Here is a 22016-nt window from a genome sequence, read left to right on the forward strand (position 1 = left end):
ATAAGTTCAAAAGGATTTGCAAATCATTGTATTCTGTTTTTATTTACGATTTACACAACGTGCTAACTTCACTGGTTTTGGTTTTTGTAAAACGATCACCAAAAATAAAGCAAAACCATATAATGGAACAGGGAAAAGACTATTGATGATTGTTGATACTAATAACTGATAATAACACAAATGTTCGTATTTAAATATATATGTACTGTATAAGGTTTTTAATCCTGTAACAAAATACATGCATCATAGCCAATTATAGAAATTATATAATGACGTCATCTTCCTTCCGCCCCGACCACGCCGCTGCTGCCACGTACAGATTGCTGTTCTGTAGGGTTCCATTTTATTACTACGTTGGTCTGAGAGTCATTTTCTAAGTTGCTTAATGTAATTAACTGTTTTCATGTGTGTTTTTATAGTGACCTTCAAGAAAATGTATGTCCAGAAGCAAAAAGAACTCCAGAAACAGTATGACAAGCAGGAGAAGAAACTTAAGGACCTCAAGGCCGGTGGCAAATCTACCAAACAAGCTGTGAGTTTTGTTGTCCCAACTGAGCGGTTAGATTTGAGGAAGCTGACTCTTCATCTCTGTTCTTTATTTGGACGATGCTCTCAGGAGAAGCAAACAAAAGACGTTCTGACGAGAAAACAACAAAAAGGCAAGAAGAAGGGAGGTCAGGAAGAGGAGAGCCTGGAGGCCCCAGAGCTGCTCAAGAGGCCCAAAGAGTACACTGTCAAGTTCACCTTCCCCAACCCTCCGCCTCTTTCCCCACCAATTCTGGGCCTTCACAGTAAGAAAAGCTCTGTTCTGTTGCATTTTTCAACCAGTATTTAGAAACTCTCGTGTGCTCAGAACACTGGTTACACCAGGGGCCTCATGTAACAAGCTTGCATGCGCCCAAAAACCTGCCGTACACCCTTTTTCCGGCATAGTTGAGATGTATCAAGACTGACGAAGTGGAAATGTGCGCTGCCTCATGCCAACTCCATAGCTATTGTAGATACTTTGGTGACACACAGAGGTGATGCTGGGTAAAGGTCCACATAAAAAGTGCCAACTGGTACTCCTCAGACTGAACAATTAGAGAGATATGAACAATTACCCCTCCACCGCCCAAACCCGACATTCGGCCTTGGCAGGGAGAGGAAGGGGGACAGTTGCATCGACTATTTTTTCCAACGCTCGTCTGTTTTGGCTATGTACATCTATCCATCTACTTTTTCACCTTTTTCCTGATGCCTGACCATTTCTTTTTTTAGCCCCTGTGCTGTTCCCGTAGCACACACGTTTCAACCCTCTTTTTGATTGCTTCAAACAGGAGAAACCAGCACTCCTTAGTGCGTCTTAATCGGGCGGCGCATGCAGTTCTCAGTCACATGGCTACTTTCAATATGATTTGTGCATTTTTAAGGAGCGTGGCCTAGGTGTGCCAAGCCACACAGACATTTGGGATCAATTCCAAGTAGATTGCAATGTAACAAAAAAATGTGCTTGGATTTGTGCCTGAGAACAAGTTAGCACATCTGAATTTTTACTCGCTTACGATGTTTTCTGGATTTGAGCGTATGTCTATCCACGCAACACTTGTTACATGAGACCCCATGTGAGTCTAAAGTGCGGTTTGGAGGCCTTTAGTGGCTCCAAGCTCATGTTTTATTGGTCCACAGAATTTTTTAAAGACCAAAATAAGCACAGCCATCAGAGCAGTTAGCTCAAACACAAAGCTGAGTTAAATATATTGAACTATGTAGCTTATGATGACTAATATTGAATTGCTTTTTAGCATGTAATTAAGTAAACAAAAGCTAAACAATATTAAATAAAACCACCCTACATTCTTAATTTTTTTTCATCTTTTCATTTTTTACATTACATTCAATTTAGATGTTATGTAAAAGTACATATGATCACAACGTGGTGTGATTATGTTATGCCCTTTTTTTCAAATTTTATCCATCCATCCATCCATTTTCTACCGCTTGTCCCGTTCGGGGTCGTGGGGGGTTGGAGCCTATCTCAGCTGCATTCGGGCGGAAGGCGGGGTACACCCTGGACAAGGCGCTACCTCATCGCAGGGCCAACACAGATAGACAGACAACATTCACACTCACATTCACACACTAGGGCAAATTCAGTGTTGCCAATCAACCTATCCCCAGGTGCATGTCTTTGGAGGTATACAATTAAAAAGACAGTTAGTTGCATTTGGATTTAAATTAAACAGCAAGCGGTAGTATAGGTGGGCGATACGGCCTCAAAATGATATGCAGAGTTCCCCTCGATTCACTTACTATGTTTTTTTTTTTGCATTGCAGGTTTTAAAGTTCAATTGAGTACAGTTAATGGTTGTAAAAAGAAATTGACATTTGAATTTCATGTTCAAATGACTTAAGTTTTTGGGTGTATTAAGTGTTTTAAGATAATTTGACGTGTTATAAGTATGTGTGAAATCTGTGTGGAGGGCTTATAAAGACTTTAAATGCATATATAGTCATAAAATAAATAGCGTCACCTACCACTGCGTAGGTGACCTTCCTGCCACGTAACACCCCCCGCCCCAACCTTACCAAGTAGGGTGCTTTTATTGTAACTGACACAGACTGAATGTAAACACAGTCCAGAAAGTGTAAATATAAATACAGATTACTATAAATACAGATTACAATTATTTATTTAACAAAAATCTGTATCTTAAAACAAAGTGTGGCTCATATTGGCGGAAATGGTTTGTTATCACATTTTTTACTTGCGTGTGAATTTTTTCAAAATATCATCTTTCAATAGTCGTAATGTAACGTATTTCAACTAGGGCAGAACTCAATCTGTAGGATGAATTGCATTACATACATAACATAATGCATCATTAAACAAAATGAGCAATAAAGTGCATCTTTCGGGAAGCGTGAGGCCCAAACATACTTGGGCAAAATAGAGTCTGCAAGGCCCGTGCAATTTTACGACAGCGCGGACTCTTGATATGTGATGATATATACGCGATATACAATATAAATTAAATTGATTTGTCTGATAATAGAGCTTTCAATACTGTCGCTATATCGGGATAATGCATGTTGATGATACGTTCTAGCTTTGTCCTACAAATTTGACAGTGACGAGCAAACAAACGCCTCCTCAACCCAATGTAGCATTCTCGCTAGCGGCTAACGTTCCTTCACAGTGCAAAGCCACTTCCAAGTCGACAATCATCGCCTCCATGGCGGCAAATAAACAATGTTTCTTACAAGTATCATCCCTGAAGGACAAGGAATAGCTAAACATGCTATACTATACACCGTAAGAGGCTAACCACAAGCTACAGCTCTTGTATGTTAACAAAGGTGAACAGATCAATACAAATATCAACACTAAGGATACCAAGTATAATATCATTACATAGTTGACACTACAGATCAAAATGTTTTCATTTTTGTTTTTGTTATCAAACCCAAGAAATAAGTCACAGGACAAAAGAGGACTTTTTAAGGACAAAAAAACAAAGGATTTAAATCTGAGCCATCCATCCATCCATTTTTTACCGCTTGTCCCTCTCAGGTCTAGGGGGGTACTGGAGCCTAGCCGAGCTGCACTCGGGCGGAAAGCAGGTTACACTTCGGACAGTCGCCACCTTATCGCACAAATAGACAATATTCACACACTCGGGCCAACTTAGTGTTGCCGATCAGCCTATCCCCAGGTGCATGTCTTTGGAAGTCGGATGAAGCCGTATTACCCGGAGGGAACCCACGCAGTCACAGGGAGAACATGCAAACTCCACACAAAAAGACCCTAAACCCGGGGCTCGAACGCAGGACCTTCGTATTGTATGACACCCGCACTATCCCCTGTGCCCCCGTGCTGCCAATCAGAGCCAGTTGTAGGAAATAATTTATATATTTATTTGACATTGTTACACCATCATCCTGTGGTTTTTTTTGTGAGTATGATTGTGTTCAAAGGTTTAAGCCTTAAAGGCCTACTGAAATGAATTTTTTTTATTTAAACGGGGATAGCAGATCTATTCTATGTGTCATACTTGATCATTTCGCGATATTGCCATATTTTTGCTGAAAGGATTTAGTATAGAACAACGACGATAAAGATTGCAACTTTTGGTATCTGATAAAAAAAAGGCTTGCACCTACCGGAAGTAGCGTGACGTAGTCAGTTGAACATATACGCAAAGTTCCCTATTGTTTACAATGATGGCCGCATGAAGTGAGAGAGATTCGGACCGAGAAAGCGACAATTTCCCCATTAATTTGAGCGAGGATGAAAGATTTGTGGATGAGTAAAGTGCAAGTGAAGGACTAGTGGGGAGTTGAAGCTATTCAGATAGGGAAGATGCTGTGAGAGCCGGGGGTGACCGGATATTCAGCTGGGAATGACTACAACAGTAAATAAACACAAGACATATATATACTCTATTAGCCACAACACAACCAGGCTTATATTTAATATGCCACAAATGAATCCTGCATAAAAACACCTGCATGTTTGTTATGCTAGCTCCTAGCTCCTCTGCTAGCTCCTAGCTCCATAGAACACGCCAATACAATTCAAACACCTGATCAACACACACAATCACTCAGCCCAAAAGACCGTTTACCTAACCCAAGGTTCATAAAGCTTATATATTTTTTAAAAGTTACGTACGTGACGCGCACATACGGTCAAGTTATCGAATGTTTAGCAGCCAAGGCTGCATACTCACGGTACCTGATATTCAGCTGGGAATGACTACAACAGTAAATAAACACAAGACATATATATACTCTATTAGCCACAACACAACCAGGCTTATATTTAATATGCCACAAATGAATCCTGCATAATAACACCTGCGTGTTTGTTATGCTAGCTCCTAGCTCCTCTGCTAGCTCCTAGCTCCATAGAACACGCCAATACAATTCAAACACCTGATCAACACACACAATCACTCAGCCCAAAAGACCGTTCACCTAACCCAAGGTTCATAAAGCTTATATATTTTTAAAAAGTTACGTACGTGACGCGCACGTAGGTACGGTACGTGTTATGCTAGCTCCTCTGCTAGCTCCTAGCTCCATAGAACACGCCAATACAATTCAAACACATGATCAACACACACAATCACTCAGCCCAAAAGACCGTTCACCTAACCCAAGGTTCATAAAGCTTATATATTTTAAAAAAGTTGCGTACATACGCAAAAAAAAGCCAAAGCTGCATACTCACAGTAGCACGTCTGCGTCTTTGTCATCCAAATCAAAGTAATCCTGGTAAGAGTCTGTGTTGTCCCAGTTCTCTACAGGCATCTGTGTATCCAAGTCAAATGTCCTCCTGGTTAGAGTCTCTGTTATCCGAGTTCTTCCATCTTGACTGCATCTTTCGGGAATGTAAACAAAGAAGCGCCGGCTGTGTACTGTTGTGGCTGACTACGTTCGAAAAATACGTCCATTTCGCACCGACAACTTTCTTCTTTGCTTGCTCAGCTTCCTTCTTCATAATGCAATGAACATGATTGAAACAGATTCACGAACACAGATGTCCAGAATACTGTGGAATTATGAAATGAAAACAGAGCTTTTTCGTATTGGCTTCAATGTGGAAGGCATACCCGTGTTCGCCGGTCTACGTCACGCGCATACGTCATCCTCAGAGGCGTTTCGAACCGGAAGTTTAGCGGCAAATTTAAAATGTCACTTTATAATTTAACCCAGCCGTATTGGCATGTGTTATAATGTTAAGATTTCATCATTGATATATAAACTATCAGACTGCGTGGTCGGTAGTAGTGGGTTTCAGTAGGCCTTTAAAATGATCTTGAAAATTTCAAGTGTCAATATCAGCATTGGTATAACCAATACTGTCTCTGTCACTACTTGGTATTGGATCCATACCCACATTTGTAGTATCGCCTGGAACCAATGTTAAGTATTCAAACCAAAGATAAATAAGTGCTCATTACTTTTTAACAAAAGTGTTAATAGAACCATGTGACAACAGAAAGTAAGCAGATATTAGCAGTAAATTGATCAATAATAATATTAATACAATTAATAGTTTGGAGAAAAATGTTACATCTGGAAATTACACAATTGGTTAGCGCATATGTCAGCAGACAAATTATGAGCCTTTGTAACCACTTTTTAAAGGGTTGTATTATCATTTAGATACCAAATAATATATTGTAATATATATATACCGTAATTTCCGGACTATAAGCCGCACCTGACTATAAGCCGCACCAGCTAAATTTAGGGGAAAATACAGATTGCTCCATATATAAGCCGCACCCGACTATAAGCCGCAGGGTTTTGATGTGTAATTACCGTAGTATATAGGGGTTCCTGCTACCACGGAGGGGATTGTCGGGACAGAGATGACTGTTTGGGAACGCAAAGCGTCCCATTTATTAACAATAAATCTTTCAATCATTCAATCAAACTTTCACATTTTTGACATGGCGAACAGCATTCGTGCAGAGTACAAATAATACAACGGTGCAAAGTAATACAAAGTGCTCGCCTGTACGTTATCAAAATAACCAGCCTACCGGTATATGAAAAGTCAGTCTTTAATCATTGTGTCATCGTCTTCCTCCTGCGTACTAAAACCACCGAAATCCTCTTCATCTGTGTCGGAGAAGAACAGGCCGTAAATAAGCCGCACTGTTGTATAAGCCGCAGGGACCAGAACGAGGGGAAAAAGTAGCGGCTTATAGTCCGGAAATTACGGTATATATATATATATCATTATCGCTGGAGGTTGCAATATCTGTCACAATATAGATTTTAAGCCATATCGTCCACCCCTACTTGGCATGTATTTTTCTCGACACGCATTGAATGTGGCACCAATATGCATTTTAGGCACAATGCAAGATATCATAAAATCAAAATCAGGCCAATGTATACATGAAATGTTTTCCGACATACCACAACAACACTTGAGCCGGTATCGAGTACTCTGACAACAGCCATCCTTTGAATATAATGGCCGTACATACGATTGATTTTCTACTTTGATGAGCAGGCAGGCAGAGAAGCGCCACTTCCACATAGTCAGTGTAGGGCGCTGTGACATGGAAATGTAAACAACAAGCACAAGTGAAATTTCACAGGAAACTACAACGCGACAATGGAAGATCTGATGACTGCGGGCAGTCCGTGCAGAGTCTTTGAGCACACATATAATTATGTATACATTTATGTGACAACCCACCCCAAAGAGAATATTGGGAACGATTGGTATGACTGTAATTGAAAATGTCTCTTTCTTTATCAATCTTGTTATAAGGACTAAATTGTGTGCAAATGGGGTCAGAATGCTTTCTTGCTTGGTAGGATTTCTAATTTATTAAAATATGGACTGATTGTTTTGACATAAGGATTAACAATAAACTGATCATTAAAAGCAAAATAGGTGACCTAACAAAAAGTACCCTTTTGGGTCCAAACCTTAAGCTTGGGAGACCTTGTACTAGACTTTGCTTAATGCACAGACATGCAAATGATCAAAAGTCTACATTTACTTTGTTTGTGTTTATTCCAGGTGTTGATTTCAGCTACGACAGTCAGAAGCATCTCTTCAAGAATGTAGACTTTGGAATTGACATGGAATCAAGAAGTAAGTTTGCAGAAGCTTGACAGAAGCAGACACTTTTTATCTGTCTTTCTATCTGTTCACCAATGTATCTGGTCAGTTAGTGTCTAAAGTTTTCATTCACACATCATGTGCATGAATGTTGTGTAGTTGTTGAGCCTTTTGTATTTGAACCATTCTTTTTGCAGTGTGGACTGATATCACTGCAAACAAGAATGTTGAAACAGTGGTGTTTAGCAGCCAGGGGCAACAATGGGTTCACTGTGGATACTAGTGTTCCAGCGCTTTCCAGTTAAAAGCAGGTGTGGGCCTGTGTTGTTCCTGAACAGCATAACCCAGTGGTTCTCAAACTGTTTTCACTAAGTACCACCTCAGAAAAAACCTGGCTCTCCAAGTACCACAATAATGACCAATAGAAGAATACAGTAGCTTAGTGGGCCTAAGTATTTATTTAAAAGAAGGTAGAGGTTTTATTTAACATGTATATTTTTAATATTTCTGGCCACTGTAACATTTCACACAGTTTGAATAGTAACACTGTTAGAAAATAGGAAAATAAAACACTCTACTTTAATCAAGTGATTCTTTGGTGTACGTGTGATACACGTACCACAGTTTGAGAATCACTGGCCTAACCTATTACCTTTCATCTGAGGATAACAGTCATCACTTAATTCGCATAATTGACCATGAGTGATACTGCTTTCATGTTGAAGCCACCGAAAGTGTCCGATAAGTGGTGTTGCCTTTTAAAGAATGGTGCCTGTTGAGGTGTGACTTTAGCGTTCAATGATAGTTAGCCGTGTTGGCTCTGCGTCTCCTATGTGGAGTGACTGGCACACAACGGCTGTTTACTGCGCTAGTTAATAAAGAGAAAGTGAAAAAGTGCAATGGTGTTTCCCCTTGGCCACAAGCAGGGCATTATAATCACAGATATAACTACATACGCCAGTGCACTGTTGCAGCCAAGCTAAGCGACGGATACGAAGACAACAAAAAGTTAGCAAAACAAGCCGTATGGTTGAAACAAGGACACTAGCAATGTATTAATAGCACATGATTTGACATTGACAGTAAAGTAAACCGAAGGAAAATCAGTTTGGAATTATATGATTTATTTTTAATATTAACTCATTCTCTTCCACCGCCTTAAATGGGAAAGTAAAGATGGCCGCTATGTAGGCACGTCACTAATGACTATCGCTGCATTCTGCAGCTGTTTTCCATCCATCCATTTTCTACCGCTTGTCTCTCTCAGTCACATTCACACTCACCGTTTTACTAATCTCAAATACTAACTGGCTAAACTGATTCCTGAGCAGTCAGGAGGAGAGTTACGATGCCATCTACTGTACAAAGTTGGAATGACAGGGTGCAATCAGACAGTTTGTCTATTGTGTTTAAAAGTGAGATAATTGTGGCGATTCAAATGTTTCCGTAGTGGGCCGCCATTGATAAAATAACATTTACTACACATAGATGCAAATGATGAATATATTTACATTTCTGACCACACCCTCTAGCTATCTGTACCGTTGTATCATCTAAGTTGTGTACGTGTGAAGGCGATCCCTACGTGTGTATTTGTTTATATGTAAGTAAGCACAATTTGAATATGCAGAGTTTTCTGATTGGAGTCACATTAACGTGGACATGTATCATACTTGCCAACCTTGAGACCTCCGAATTCGGGAGATGGAGGGGTGGGGTGTGTGGGCGGGGGCGTGGTTAAGAGGGGAGGAGTATATTTACAGCTAGAATTCACCAAAAGTCAAGTATTTCATATATATATATATATATATAAGAAATACTTGACTTTCAGTTAATTCTAGCTATATATATATATATTTATTTTATCATATATATATATATAAATAAAAGAAATACTTGAATTTCAGTGTTCATTTATTTACAAATATATACACACATAACACTCATCTACTCATTGTTGTACTTGAAAGTGCAATGCTTTGCAGCCAGAAGCACAGCCTTATATACTACATACATACTAAATACACAGTAATGAAAACACAGTTGTTCTACTAACTGTACTGTGCTTGCTGCTTACTTACTTAAAAAAAAAAAAAAAAAACGTTTACCTTTCACAATTTGAGTAGCCTTTGTTCTGCCATTTGCGTACTGGCGAGCAATCTCTGAATCCGGGAACATATCCTTCACGGATTTGTTGAAGACATCCGCAAATAAGAACGGGATGTTGCTTCCAGCTATCAGCATAGCCATCTTTGTCTCGGCATATGTTGCACCCTCAGGTCTCTATTTAGCGAGGTGGCCCATAATACTGTGCTGTGACCGGTGGTGCGCTGCTGCCGCCTTGTGCTTCGCTGACCGTTCATGAGTGAGTATATCCGTTCGGCCACCGTGTTCAATGGAGAAGTCTGTTCTACAAAATTTACAGGCAGCATACCCCTTCCCCTTTGAACTGTCCTGGATAAACTGAAATTCTTGTTTCCATTCGTTTTGGAACTTACAAGCGTATGTCTTCATCTTACTCGTCGTCGGCGTCGCCACGGCTGTATCTTCCTCGTTCTTCTGCTTCGTCTCCTTGTTGTGTGCGCAGTTGTGCACTGCACTCTCTAAAAGCCGTAGATGTTATAACGTGATTGGGCAGGGACGCTGTGTATATCGTGGAAAAGCGGACGTGAGAACAGGCTGTCGACTCCTCACTCAGGTCCGCTTGGAGCTGGAGGGGGCGTGGCCTCCAGCTCCGGCTAGAAATCGGGAGAAAATCGGGAGAATATTTGTCCCGGGAGGTTTTCGGGAGAGGCGCTGAAATTCAGGAGTCTCCCGGGAAAATCCGGAGGGTTGGCAAGTATGACATGTATACACGTCAACAACTGCCTAATGTCCTTTTGAAGTTTTTGTATATTTTATGAACACACAAGAATGTATCATATTCTTATCAGAATGAAAGTCAATATAGTCAGTGTGTTCATGCAAAGACGGCCAATAATGTGAATAACAGACTTCACCATGTTATGATCATATTCATGATCAGGGCCAGTACAACCCAATCACATCATCAGTTATTGCATCATTAAAACTTTTCCCCCTATGTTGCATCCACTGTTCACTGTCTCCATTTCTTTTTTCCCCAGTTTGTATAGTCGGACCAAATGGTGTTGGGAAGAGTACTCTGCTGTTACTGCTTACTGGCAAACTAACTCCTGTACGTATGTCCGATTTGACAAGTTCAATTATGTCATGTGTACGTTCCCACCTTGAGTGATTTTTTTAATTTATTTTTTTCAGACTAAAGGTGAGATGAGGAAGAATCACCGTTTGGTAAGCAAAGACAAATTTTTGTTCAATCTTACACCAATTTATTCAGAACAGAATGTGCACACACCTATCTTTGTAATGTAATTACTTTGCACTTACATTTGGTTTGCACGTGCATTTAATAGGCTGATAATCAATAGAAACACGTGTATAGGTGCATGTGCTAAGATGCTGTTGTGTAAATAAGAAAATATTATTCACTGTAGATAATGTAATCAAAGCTGTTCTACATGAAAAGTATCTTTTAAATGCTTCTGTTGTTACCTGACACTTAGATTTAAAAAAAAAAATATATAAAATGAATTATTAATCATTTATTATTTTAGCTCTAAAGAAATTGCTCGTGTAAAAGGTATTAATTACTGTATATATACAAATAAGATATAGCTATTGACGATAGACAGCTATATTGGTAGGTAGATAAAAACATATACCGGTACATTTAAAATTACAATGTTGTGCATATATAGATATATGTATTAATAGTAATAGGTAGATGTATAGATAGTTATAGATAGATCAAATTGAATTTACAATCTAATATTTATCGAAGGAGAAACACTGATAAAGATTTAAAAATGTGTGATCAATTTATATGTTGTAACCTACATATTAACTGCACTTTTTTTTAGAATATTGCCTATCATTCCCAATTATAATGACAGACAAGAACACTCACGTCGTGTTTTTTAGGAGTCTAAAAAACACCGCGAGCGCCTCCTAGAAGGCCGCCGAAGAATATCGGGTGTTTCTCAGCTGTGGTCTGTATGTTGTTGTTGTAATACACTTTTCCACCACTTGTGGCAGTAATGAAAATATCACAAAAACAGAAGAAGTCTGGAGCTAAAGTAATTGAGAACTTTCTAAAGTGCGACAACTATGACTAAAATGGTAAAGTTGTATTTACATTTGCACTTAAATTTTAATGACAGTTCGATTAAGAAACGTTTATATTATTATTAAATTAGAATGTATTTATTTTAGTAAGTTAAAGTTAAAGTACCAATGATTGTCACACACACACTAGGTGTGGTGAAATTTGTCCTCTGCATTTGACCCATCCCCTTGATCACCCCCTGGGAGGTGAGGGGAGCAGTGGGCAGCAGCGTAGCCGCGCCCGGGAATCATTTTTGGTGATTTAACCCCCAATTCCAACCCTTGATGCTGAGTGCCAAGCAGGGAGGTAATGGGTCCCATTTTTATAGTCTTTGGTATGACCCGGCCGGGGTTTGAACTCACAACCTACCGATCTCAGGGCGGACACTCTAACCACTATTGCATAATTGTATGTACGTTTTTCAACAGTTTTTATTAGTCCCTTCTTATGCAGTATATTTGATTAGTATTTATTTTTGTAATCCGCCTGACCTAAGCCTTTGTAATAATCTTTGTAAAGTAACATGTTTTTTTTATATCTTTTGTCAAGGTTTATTCTGTTGAACTATAAGTCAGTTGGATATAATTACTGAATATGATTCACTTATTTTAGTGTAAATATTTGAGTGGGCCCTGGGCCACTCTGTAGTGGAAAGGTTAAGAACCCCTGTGTTAGGGTACTTGACTAAGCAATATTTAGATTTAAGCTGTTTAATGGCAAAAATGCTGGTCGATGAGCAGTGGTGGGAATTACGCTCTTACATAGTAACAGGGTTACTTTTTCTAATAACGAGTAATGTAATAAAATTTGCATTTGTTACAACACCGTTACCTATATGTTTTATGTGATGGGGTACACTACTTTTGAAGCACATAAAGTTAACTTTTGAAAGTACCTTGTAACTAGTGCAAGCAAAAACCCACCATCACACTCCAAATAAACTTGATATCATGTATGAAGAGGCAGTATCACACAGCACAGTTAACACTACTAATAATAATAATGCACAACAATTCAATCTTGTGATAACCATGTAATCCTACAATACCCTGTTTGTGGACAAGGAAAGACATATCCAGCAAAATACATTGAGTAAAGCTGTCATTTTCTACTGTGGTCTTTTTTTCCTGCAGAAAGTGGGCTTCTTCAACCAGCAGTATGCAGATCAGTTGAACATGGAGGAGAATCCCACTGAGTACCTGATGAGAAACTTTAACCTTCCCTACCAGGATAGCAGGAAGTGTCTGGGACGCTTTGGTCTGGAGAGCCACGCACACACCATTCAGATCTCCAAACTCTCCGGTGTGAACATGCAACCAAACTTATGTTCTACATACGATAATAAAGAACTGATTGATTATACAATGTTTTAATATACGTACGTCATGTCTTCCAATAGGTGGTCAGAAAGCTAGAGTGGTGTTTGCTGAACTTTCCTGCCGCCAGCCAGACGTACTGATTCTGGTAAGATAGAGTAAACATGATATTTAACATATAACATTATTGACATACAGTAATATGTCAATAATGTTATATGACATATTACTGTGTGTCATATAACATACTTTTAGCACGTACATTAGTCACATTTCAGCAACTATTTTAGTGAATCTCACCGGGGTTTCCTATACATTCATTAATTTGTGGCGGTCCACCACAAGTACATTTGGAATAAACACATTATAATGGGGCAGTCTGTGAATGTAGCTTAGTGAATGAAACTGTAAATAATGAAGCATGGTTGGTTGCATGAACAAATGCACACGCGGTCTGGAAACAGGAAGTGACGCTAAACAGCCAATCGTGTAACAGTATCAACTATCAAGTTAGTTGCACCATCTTGCTGTTTCACTGCGAAGAAATTGGGGATAAAACAGGAAAAGTCACCTTGACACTTGACAGTATGGCAGTTTTTAGGATTTTTTCAAACGGACCGTAGTCCTTCGCAACGCTCATTTTCCTTTTCAATCTTCGCCCGTTCCCAGAGGTGTGGACTCGAGTCACATGACTTGGACTCGAGTCATGAATTTGATGACTTTAGACTCGACTTGACAAAATGTAAAGAGACTTGCAACTCGACTTAGACTTTAACATCAATGACTTGTGACTTCACTTGGACTTGCGCCTTTTGACTTGACATGACTTGCTACTTTCCCCAAAACCCTAAGATTAAAAAGTTATTCAGGAGCGCTCCGTATCTTCCATTTTGTACGTGTGCGTCTATCAGCGTGTGTGGTGTCTGTCAGCATGTGTGCTCTCAGTACAATAGCCAATCAAATTAGATCTACGTTGTTTTCATCCCACAGCATTCATCCAATCAAATTGCTGGACAACCCCCGAACAAGAGTTGTCAAACAACGCGCCAGTGAGAAAAATGTATGCCAAAGTTGGTTTCGTTCGGGTATAAAAACTACGACTTGGTCAACAAAAAACGAGTTGCAGTATGCAAATTATGCAGTTCAAATATTACAGACGGAGACGCAGCAACTTCCAACTTCGTTCGACATTTGAAGATGCACATAGAAGGGTAAGTTTTGAATGTAAGCTAACGTTTATTGGCTAAGTAACGTGACTTTTATTTGCTGTGTAGTTAAATCAGTGAGGCTGTAAATTCACTGCTAACGCTATAACCATAGACATCTTATAAGTAGACGCAGCATCGAGCGCTACTGCCTACTGGTGCTGACGAGACGCAGGGCCGCCATCTTGGAGTGGTGATCCACTCCACTCAGTGCAATTCATTTGTCAGCGTGGTTAATTCATCTTACCTCACTGAATACCACTGATTTTCACGTGGTTTTTTTTGTCATACGTGTAGCTATGATAAAGTACACATGTTTTATTATTCATAGTTTGCTTAACAGTAATAGAATATTCTTATATGCTATAAGTGACCAGACGTCCGAGATCAAAACTGGGAATATAATCCCAGAGAAGGGGAAAAAAACGGTCAGCTATTTTTAAATTGAAGAAACAATATGATTAGGTTATATATACATGCGTATATCTATCCTACATAAACAATGTATGAATACATTCAATATCTATATATCTTAGGGACCTATAGACTGTATCTCTGTTGCTGCAGCAGCAGATAGTTTATTCTGTCTTGACACTTTGTATTGATATTTTGTATTACATTCTTCCCTTAAATTATAATGTTTACAGTGATTGTTTTATATGTATTTTTTATGTATGTCGCTTTGGATAAAAGCGTCTGCCAAATACTTAAACATAAACATATACAGGTAAAAGCCAGTAAATTAGAATATTTTGAAAAACTTGATTTATTTCAGTAATTGCATACAAAAGGTGTAACTTGTACATTATATTTATTCATTGCACACAGACTGATGCATTCAAATGTTTATTTCATTTAATTTTGATGATTTGAAGTGGCAACAAATGAAAATCCAAAATTCCGTGTGTCACAAAATTAGAATATTACTTAAGGCTAATACAAAAAAGGGATTTTTAGAAATGTTGGCCAACTGAAAGGTATGAAAATGAAAAATATGAGCATGTACAATACTCAATACTTGGTTGGAGCTCCTTTTGCCTCAATTACTGCGTTAATGCGGCGTGGCATGGAGTCGATGAGTTTCTGGCACTGCTCAGGTGTTATGAGAGCCCAGGTTGCTCTGATAGTGGCCTTCAACTCTTCTGCGTTTTTGGGTCTGGCATTCTGCATCTTCCTTTTCACAATACCCCACAGATTTTCTATGGGGCTAAGGTCAGGGGAGTTGGCGGGCCAATTTAGAACAGAAATACCATGGTCCGTAAACCAGGCACGGGTAGATTTTGCGCTGTGTGCAGGCGCCAAGTCCTGTTGGAACTTGAAATCTCCATCTCCATAGAGCAGGTCAGCAGCAGGAAGCATGAAGTGCTCTAAAACTTGCTGGTAGACGGCTGCGTTGACCCTGGATCTCAGGAAACAGAGTGGACCGACACCAGCAGATGACATGGCACCCCAAACCATCACTGATGGTGGAAACTTTACACTAGACTTCAGGCAACGTGGATCCTGTGCCTCTCCTGTCTTCCTCCAGACTCTGGGACCTCGATTTCCAAAGGAAATGCAAAATTTGCTTTCGTTTCCACCATCAGTGATGGTTTGGGGTGCCATGTCATCTGCTGGTGTCGGTCCACTCTTTTTCCTGAGATCCAGGGTCAACGCAGCCGTCTACCAGCAAGTTTTAGAGCACTTCATGCTTCCTGCTGCTGACCTGCTCTATGGAGATGGAGATTTCAAGTTCCAACAGGACTTGGCGCCTGCACACAGCGCAAAATCTACCCGTGCCTGGTTTACGGACCATGGTATTTCTGTTCTAAATTGGCCCGCCAACTCCCCTGACCTTAGCCCCATAGAAAATCTGTGGGGTATTGTGAAAAGGAAGATGCAGAATGCCAGACCCAAAAACGCAGAAGAGTTGAAGGCCACTATCCGAGCAACCTGGGCTCTCATAACACCTGAGCAGTGCCAGAAACTCATCGACTCCATGCCACGCCGCATTAACGCAGTAATTGAGGCAAAAGGAGCTCCAACCAAGTATTGAGTATTGTACATGCTCATATTTTTCATTTTTATACTTTTCAGTTGGCCAACATTTCTAAAAATCCCTTTTTTGTATTAGCCTTAAGTAATATTCTAATTTTGTGACACACGGAATTTTGGATTTTCATTTGTTGCCACTTCAAATCATCAAAATTAAATGAAATAAACATTTGAATGCATCAGTCTGTGTGCAATGAATAAATATAATGTACAAGTTACACCTTTTGAATGCAATTACTGAAATAAATCAAGTTTTTCAAAATATTCTAATTTACTGGCTTTTACCTGTATAAACACCTGAAAGTCTTTATATCAGCTAAAACCACCAATCTATTTCACTGGATTCAGAATAAAACCAAATTCTGTCTTACCCAACAATGCTAGTATTTGAATATTGTTACTTGAAGACTTATTCCTGGTTACAATTATACTGTTAAGAAAGTATTGTCTTATATTTTGCCTAGAATGAGAATGCATCATAATCAGTGGCGGCTGGTGAATTTTGTTTTAGGTGGGGCTGAAAGTTTGTAAACCAAATCCCTGTAGGGGCGTCATCCTCCCCCAGAAGATTTCTTTGTGATTTTCACATACAAATATTGAAGATCTTTGCTCCTTCTCAACTCTGTGGTAATATTCTTTTCACAAAATACAACCAATAGTATGTTAATGTTAAATCTTACTTGTGAAAAGTAATCCCACGATTCCTATTTTCAACAGTCCGCTCATTCGAGCAGGAAAACGCTTAACACCAGCCATCTTTGTTTTCTACCTGTCAACTGTCAGTTTAGGCTGCTCGCCGGCTCCTCATCACCACTTCAAGATGGCGGCCAAACTGTTCGCGTCACAGCAGCCAATGCTGCGTCTACTTATAAGATGTCTATGGTTATAACGTCATTGCAAACACGGCAATCTGTTGCGTCCACTGCAGTTCGCTACCTTATTCATACTTTTTGTCAAGTGATTTTTTTTAAGCAGGGTTGCATGAGGTACCTATACTTAACGTTACGTTAGTCAATGTATCACACACAGTAACGTAACGTTAGACGGCGGTCAGCAGCACCGTGTATTTTAGCCACCTACAAAAAGACAAACAGTCAAATAAAGGTCAGTTAAAATGTATACTATATTAAGAATATGTGTACATGTTGCATAGGGCCCTGACATCTAAAAAGTACAACTCTGTTCGTTGTTATGTTCATATATTTGTTATGTTTTTCATGTGTACGCACACATAAACACACATACAGTATGAGATGAGATCAATGGGATAAGGTAAGAACAGGATAGAAACTGCTGTGGAACTAGTTACAATGCAATATGCCATGGAAATACAATGTTAACACTTTTGTACAAATAAATACAGTTGCACTTGTTTTTTCAAATGTGTTTATTCTGTAAAGGAATGAGTTAAATGTTTAAAATGACTGGTTAATAGTGCGGCGTGGCGAAGTTAGTAGAGTGGCCGTGCCAGCAATCGGAGGGTTGCTGGTTACTGGGGTTCAATCCCCACCTTCTACCATCCTAGTCACGTCCGTTGTGTCCTTGGGCAAGACACTTCACCCTTGCTCCTGATGGCTGCTGGTTAGCGCCTTGCATGGCAGCTCCCGCCATCAGTGTGTGAATGGGTGAATGTGGAAATACTTTAAAAGCGCTTTGAGTACCTTTAAGGTAGAAAAGCGCTATACAAGTATAACCCATTTATCATTAATTTATCTATTATGAAGTGCAATGTCAGCACTATTTTTTCCCCTGCAATTTCAAATGCACTTGTTTAAATAAATAAATAAAGCGTTTTAAAAGCATACACAATCTGTGTAAATATATTAGTCTGTGGTTAAAAGGACTTGAAAGGACTCGAAACTCAAAATGCAGGACTTGGGACTTGACTTGAGACTTTCCAGTCTTGACTTTGGACTTGACTCGGGACTTGCCTGTCTTGACTCAGGACTTGACTGGAGACTTGAGGGCAAAGACTTGAGACTTACTTATGACTTGCAAAACAATGACTTGGTGCCACCTCTGCCCGTTCCCTATTCGGATTTACGAATACAACAGGTAGAAACGGAAGTGCAGTACTGTATATATAAAATAAATAACAAAATGTAACAAATGTGCCAATTTAAAATAATTTGGTTGAATAATATTTAAGTAATTACTACATAACATAAATGCATTCAATAAATAAGAATAACAAACCAAATAAAATGTTACACAGAAAAGGAAACTTTCTGGCAGTCAACCTGCAAAAATGTTTTTTCTTAGGTTTCAGTTTACATTTTGACACTTTGCGCTATTTTGTTACACTTTTAGGCATTTCTTACATATTCCTTTTTTTTTGCAACTTAAAGGTTATTGTAAGTCTTTAGTATGATTTTAGAATTGTGTTTACATTGATTGTTTTCCATGGTTGTGTTGACATTTACTTTCCATTCTGCCTTGACAGCTGAGGGGATTATAATCAGAGAAAAGTTAGCTTTAAAATAAAAATGTTAAAATTTTATATATTTTCTCCTGGTCCATTTTTCCCATAAGTCATAAAAAATAGCAATAATTATTGATATCAACAAATATAAAAAAAGTTATATTATGATTGAGTTTTCAGCCATATTGCCCTGCCCGAATTACAATTGCATGAAAATGTATCATGTACAATTATGCAATTGGATAATAGTGTTGTTCTTTTTAGAGGATAGTAAATGTATATTCAGGGTTTCCCACACATTCATTTATTTGTGGCAGCCCACCACGAAAGAATTACGTCCGCCACAAATAAAAATAAAAATAAAATTGAAAAATTAAAAATTTTTTTTTTTTTGTTCTCTCCAGCTTCTCAGGCAAATTATATAGTTGATGAAGATGCCGATATTGGCTGTTCAGATTTACTTTACAAAAGAGAAGTGTAGGATACTTCTCTTGTTGCCTTATTTGTATTTGACTTTATTAAATGTATTTATATTAGAAACACAACATGTGTATATAACAAAGGGTGCAAAGTCTGCAGGCAGTAGGAAACACATGGTTAAGTATAGGGAGTAAAACTGATGGCAGTCTAAAGTTCAAGAATTTTGGAGCTCTTTGTTCAGTGGATCAGATGTTTGATGAAGCTCTGTGTCTATCTACCACCACTAGTTTTCTGTTGATTTGTTACTGACTGTGGCAGACACCTCTGCCTCTGTTTCACTTTATGTTGCTGGTAAATAATATGGTTGTAGTAGTAGGCTAAAGTTAAATTATTAAGTATGCACTAATTAAGGGGGCAGAGCTTTGAGACATTTTAGCTTTTATATTTTATAAGATATATTTTTTGTAAGAACCACAATTAATAAATATATTTCAGTGAATAACTTATTGTTCAAATCTGTATATAAATATGTACATAAAGTGTTGTAATTATATTGTAAAATGGATGGATGGACGTTTAAAACAAAACTGTTATTATTAATTAGTAAGTATACATTTTTTTAGCCTTTTTAGAGAAAATCAAATCATTGTAGTAAATTATGCAAATTACTCGATGTCATGGTGACCACGCCCATAGCCACGCCCCCACCGCCACAGGTATCTTGGCAGTTTATGGGAAACACTGATATTTCTATACAAGCTGTACACTGACTATTTTAGGTCTCTCCAAGTTTTATTTCTATTGTATTGTTGCTGAAATGTTACATTTGTGAGATACATTACATTACATTTTACCTTGTAAATATGCTTTTTAAGTTATGTACATTTCTACTCCCGTCTAATCTTACAGGATGAACCCACCAACAATCTGGACATTGAATCCATCGATGCTTTATCAGAGGCCATCAATGAATACAAAGGAGGTAAGTGAGAATGTACAAGGGGTGGAGGGTCCAAACTTTTTCCAATGAGGGCCGCGTACATAAACAACGAAGAATGTGGAGGCCACTTTAGTACATTTTGTTCATTAAAAATGCTAAATCCAATACAATCGCCAAGTTATCTGAAAAAAAAACATCCACATCTTAGCTGTGTGGTTTGCTTTAAGGGTTATCAATCAATCAATCAATGTTTATTTATATAGCCCTAAATCTTGATTTATAAAATTATTATGAAGTGGGTACGGAAAGTATGCAGACCCCATAAAATGTTTCACTCTTTGTTTTATTTCTTAATAATGTACACTCAGCATCTCATTTTCACAGAAAAAAACAAATGTAGAAATGTTTGCAAATTTATTAAAAATAAAACTCAATCATGTGTACTTTTTTTGCACCTTTGACAGCAATTATAGCCTCAAATATTTTTGAATATGATGCCACTAGCTTGGCACTCCTATCTTTGGGCCGTTTCGCCCGTTCTTCTTTGCAGCACCTCTCAAGCTCCATCAGGTTGGATGGGAATCAATGGTTTTCATCCATGATGTACAGTATCTGTACATTGCTGCATTCAGCTTTCCATCTATTCTGAATAGTAAAAACATCTCCACAGTTAGAGATGTCCGATAATGGCTTCTTTGCCGATATCCAATATTCTGATATTGTCCAACTCTTAATTACTGATTCCGATATCAACCGATACCGATATATACAGTCGTGGAATTAACACATTATTATGCCTAATTTTGTTGAGATGCCCAGCTGGATGCATTAAACAATGTAACAAGGTTTTCCAAAATAAATCAACTCAAGTTATGGAAAAAAATGCCAACATGGCACTGCCATATTTATTATTGAAGTCAAAGTGCATTATTTTTTTTAACATGCCTCAAAACAGCAGCTTGGAATTTGGGACATGCTCTCCCTGAGAGAGCATAAGAAGTTTGAGGTGGTGGGGGGGGCGGGGGTTGAGGTGGGGGGTAGCGGGGGTTGTATATTGTAGCGTCCCGAAAGAGTTAGTGCTGCAAGGGGTTCTAGGTATTTGTTCTGTTGTGTTTGTTGTGTTACGGTGCGGATGTTCTCCCGAAATGTTTGTCATTCTTGTTTGGTGTGGGTTCACAGTGTTTGTAACAGTTAAGGTTGTTTATACGGCACACCCTCAGTGTGACCTGTATGGCTGTTGATCAAGTATGCCTTGCATGCACTTGTGTGTGTGAAAAGCCGTAGATATTATGTGACTGGGCCGGCACGCAAAGGCAGTGCCTTTAAGGTTTATTGGCGCTCTGTACTTCTCCCTACGTCCATGTACACAGCGGCGTTTTAAAAAGTCATAAATTTTACTTTTTGAAACCGATACAGATAATTTTGAAACCGATACAGATATTTTGCGATATTACATTTTAAAGCATTTATTGGCCGATATTATCGGACATCCCTACCCACAGTATGATGCTGCCACCACCATGCTTCACTGTAGGGATGGTACTTTATTGGCCGAATGATGAGCGGTGCCTGGTTTCTTCCAAACATGACATTTGGTATTCACGCCAAAGAGTTCAATCTTTGTCTCATAGGACCAGATCACTTTGTTTCTCATAGTCTGAGAGACTTTCAGGTTCATTTTAGCTAACTTTTTGCAAAAAAATTGCTTCCGTCGAGCCATGCTACCATTTCCATTATTGTTTGAACAGGAAAACTCACTTGGGACTTTCGGGATTCAAATTGGTCTTTGCAGAAAAATGCTATAAAAACATGTTTTATGGTCATATCAAATTTCTATATCCTGATTCCTAATATTGACAAAAGTTAACAGATTGTTGCATATACTGCCATTGAGCATTGTTTGTTTGTGCTTTCCAG

At 38.7% G+C, this 22016-nt stretch overlaps 1 protein-coding gene across 1 annotated transcript in view; it reads left to right on the top strand.

Moving 5' to 3' along the window:
* Positions 1-22016, top strand: part of LOC133656011 (ATP-binding cassette sub-family F member 1-like) — a 61498-nt gene that overhangs the window by 39100 nt on the left and 382 nt on the right. The window contains exons 17-24 of the mRNA XM_062056743.1: positions 420-532; positions 617-791; positions 7535-7609; positions 10702-10772; positions 10856-10888; positions 12896-13064; positions 13162-13226; positions 20069-20141. Of these exons, the coding sequence (XP_061912727.1) occupies positions 420-532; positions 617-791; positions 7535-7609; positions 10702-10772; positions 10856-10888; positions 12896-13064; positions 13162-13226; positions 20069-20141 (774 nt within the window). The remainder of the gene's footprint in view (positions 1-419; positions 533-616; positions 792-7534; positions 7610-10701; positions 10773-10855; positions 10889-12895; positions 13065-13161; positions 13227-20068; positions 20142-22016) is intronic.

The sequence above is a fragment of the Entelurus aequoreus genome, linkage group LG08 (assembly GCF_033978785.1).
Source record: "Entelurus aequoreus isolate RoL-2023_Sb linkage group LG08, RoL_Eaeq_v1.1, whole genome shotgun sequence".
NCBI classification, from domain to species: Eukaryota; Metazoa; Chordata; class Actinopteri; order Syngnathiformes; family Syngnathidae; genus Entelurus; species Entelurus aequoreus.